The 3,398-nt window shown below is 35.5% G+C and overlaps 1 protein-coding gene across 1 annotated transcript; it reads right to left on the minus strand.

Moving 5' to 3' along the window:
- Window positions 1-1,550: 1,550 nt before the first annotated feature.
- LOC21408475 (cysteine-rich receptor-like protein kinase 10) lies at window positions 1,551-3,088 on the minus strand. Its single transcript, XM_024166154.1, has 5 exons — window positions 2,781-3,088; window positions 2,337-2,698; window positions 2,106-2,246; window positions 1,879-2,018; window positions 1,551-1,766 (listed from the first exon to the last, which is right to left on the minus strand). Exons 1-5 carry the CDS (start codon window positions 3,086-3,088, stop codon window positions 1,551-1,553), a joined length of 1,167 nt encoding a protein of 388 aa, XP_024021922.1.
- Between the last annotated feature and the right edge of the window lie 310 nt (window positions 3,089-3,398).

Genomic DNA, 3,398 nt, shown 5'->3' on the forward strand with positions numbered 1-3,398 from the left:
CTGTTTATGAGGGGTGTTGTACTGTATGTTTACTTTTCATGCATTATACGCTATGAGCATACCTTAATAAAATAATATAAATGAGTCATGGTCATGGTTCTTGATATTATTTAATTTATTTTTATTTTTGTTTTTAGACTGTAGAAGAAGAGAGAAAGATTGGTTATAACTTTTTATTTCAAGTAGTGTTTGGATTTATATTTTTTTAAATTACTTAAATGTGTTTTTACATATATAAGTGTATAAAAGAAGTACTAAAAAAAGTGCATATGTCACTACTATTTATGAATATAGCACAAAGAAAAAAGTAGTGAAAAGATTCAGTATGAACAATAAAGATTAATGGAGCATAGGTAATAGTTAATAATCGTATTTACAATGCCACAAATACTACTTTAAGTAAAAAAACACCAAGCAACCAAAGGCAGGTGAAAAGTACAAAGCTTAAAGGGCTAAGTAATAAATGAATCAAAATGAAATACAACAGCCAAAAAAAAAAGAAGAAAAAAATGTGTTAAAACACAACCGAAAGATATCATATATAGATATTTTGGATACAACTGAACACGTTATCATCAACGACGACAGAACATTCGTGACGACAGTCGTCGCTAAGACATCTCAAAATTTTATCGTCGTAAATATATTATTTGCGTCTAATTTTTTCTGACGACTAATTTACGACGACATGTCGTCGTAAATATAATATTACTGACGACAACATAGTTTATTTGCGACGACATTCCATCGTCGCAAATAAGCTTTTTTGTTGTAGTAATATTTTCAATAAGCTGGTACCTGCTTATTTATAGTGGGTTAGTTACACAAATTTACCCTTTAGTTTTAAACTTTTTTCTCAATTTATCCTTCTATTGTTAGAACCTAGAAGGAATTTTTTGGATTTGAAAAACTTACTTCTAAGCTTTTCTTGATCAGTTGACTTCCTCAACTTTAAGAAAATACATATGCCAATGAGCATCGCGACAATAACAGTCGGAACAACAGCAGCAACAACAGTTATTGTTGTTTTACTACTCCTTCCTGGAAAATTAAAGAGGTCATGCATGTCCATATATATTAACTAGCAGCAGTATTATTGGAAAAATTGCATTTGCTTTTGTGAATATATGTCCTCTAAGAGCAAGGAAATTAATAATTAATAGAGCTCCAAATACCTTTCTAGGGAAGGGGAGCATATCTAGGGAAGGGGGGAAACGTGAGCGGTGTCTGTTGATTGAGAATTCTATTAGCAGATCTTGGGAGGAAGGAGAACCTCGAATTCTTTATTGTTCTAGCTTTTCTTTTGTACTTATTTCCATGGCTGTAATTTCTCTTTTCGGAGAGACAGAAGAGTGAATTAATAAAAGGAAACCCATTTTCAAGCAATTCTTTCTGAGTCTGTGTCTGTGTTAGCCTGGGAAGAGGGGATCCTAACATAAATACTAAAGGAGTTTTACTTGGCTTTCATTCAAGTTTTGGAAAAAGAGAATTTCACAGTTTATTGTTGGATATATTGGATAAAAAAAAAAAACAGAGATAAGTGGAAAAAGTTAACCAAATAGAAAGTAGTCAAGGCTTTTGTTGGGCACAAATTCGTAGATAAGAATTTTCTCCTCTCGTTCCAGACAAAATCCAAAAAGCCTCACAAGATTGCAGTCTTGAAGCTTGGCTAACAATGTGACTTCATTTAAAAATTCTTCTGCACCTTGTCTAGAGCCAATAGCTAGCCTCTTAACAGCTATTACTTGCCCATTCTTAAGTTTACCCTGTATTTATTCAATGAGAAAATATTAGTTGTACTGATCATGATTTTTGGCGTGATTCGTTAGCTTCTAAACTCAAACAGATATCCAATCAAACCTGTTGTCAATTAATTACCTTGTAAACTCTGCCAAATCCACCCTCACCAATCATGTTATCGCAAGAAAAATGATTTGTGGCAGTTTTAATTGTGTCAAGATCAAACTTCAAAGAAGATGGCGCTTTTGCAAATTGAGTTGCAGCTACAAAAACACCTCCTAAATGATTTCCGTAAAGTGGAAGCACTTCTAGAGAAGAATTGAAGTTGCAAAAGAACAGAAATAACAAGATAAGTTGATGCCTACCTTTTTCCTTCACTGTTGCATGATAGCTTTTCTTCCTAGATCTCTGTACTCCAAATAGGCATCCTAATAAAGCCGATACAAGAAGCACAGAGACGAAAGTAAGAAAAATAGCCAATATCCCCTTTGAGATCTCTTCCTTCCCTGAAAAAAAAAAAAAGAACTTTGCTTTAGAAATACAAGCATTCTTAAGATGGCTTTAATCTTGACACAATTATCAGAAGCAGGACTAACCTGTTGAGAGATTTTCACCAATCCCAAAACTCGAAGGCGCGGCCAGTGGAGCAGGCCTGGACTTGTTGAAAGGTACTCTTCCATACCTTATGCTGCAACTTGGCTTGAGAATTCTTCCACCTTGCCGTCCATAGCAGCACGCTGTTGTGTCCTCAATTGGTATAGATTGGCATTGTCTGCACTCCTTTGATGTTATGTCCAAGGTGCACTGGACTAGTCCATATACTGTGCCGAGGAACGAGAGGTTATCAAATTTTCCAGTAGCAAATAACTTACCAGAGGACAAAGCCCGTAGAACAAGCCCTTCCACCAAACTTCTTAAAGCGGGTTGAACAAGCAATGGACTTATACTTTTGGAGTATCTTCCATATCAGAGAATATCGACTGGTTCGAGTATCTCAACATGCAATGGTCTAGCCATATGATTGCTTCTTTCTTTTTCACACAGAGTCTTTCAATTGCTTCCGAGCTGGCTTTGACACATCTCTGGCAAAGTCAGGGGAGATGTCTCCTCTGCATTGGAAGAGACCGTAAACTCTGTCACGACCCATTCCAGTGCTAGCATTGTGAAATCCATTGGGGAGGAGAGACTTGGCGTGTAAGGAAGATAGCGTGGTATTAAGATTTGCTTCATGGATTGAATTGGAAGTGTAATTGGCTGGACTTGTACAGAAATAATCCTGGCATGCTGCCAAAAGAGAAATGTGATTGATAAATGCAAACGCCAAATATAGCAAGCTAGAGCTGGCCATTGTTGAGTTCATCGGTTGAGCTTAAATTTCAGATAAGATGGTTGTTTGAGCAGATTAAATTCTAGTAGGACGTAACTTTTACGTAATTTAAAAAGCACTCAAAGATATAAAAATGAAAAATTGCAAATTGAGATAGTATCATAACTCTTTACGAATCATCTTTTGTAAGTATAAAATGGGAGCTTAGTTACAACTCAAAAACATATGCTAGACATTTCCACTAAAAAAATGTGTGCGCTACATTTAGTATTAACTATTATTGGCAGCTGTCATTCAGCACAGAGAAGAGGACGAGTAGGAGTAGAAAATT

Source organism: Morus notabilis, unplaced genomic scaffold (genome assembly GCF_000414095.1).
Source record: "Morus notabilis unplaced genomic scaffold, ASM41409v2 Scaffold843, whole genome shotgun sequence".
Lineage (NCBI taxonomy): Eukaryota > Viridiplantae > Streptophyta > Magnoliopsida > Rosales > Moraceae > Morus > Morus notabilis.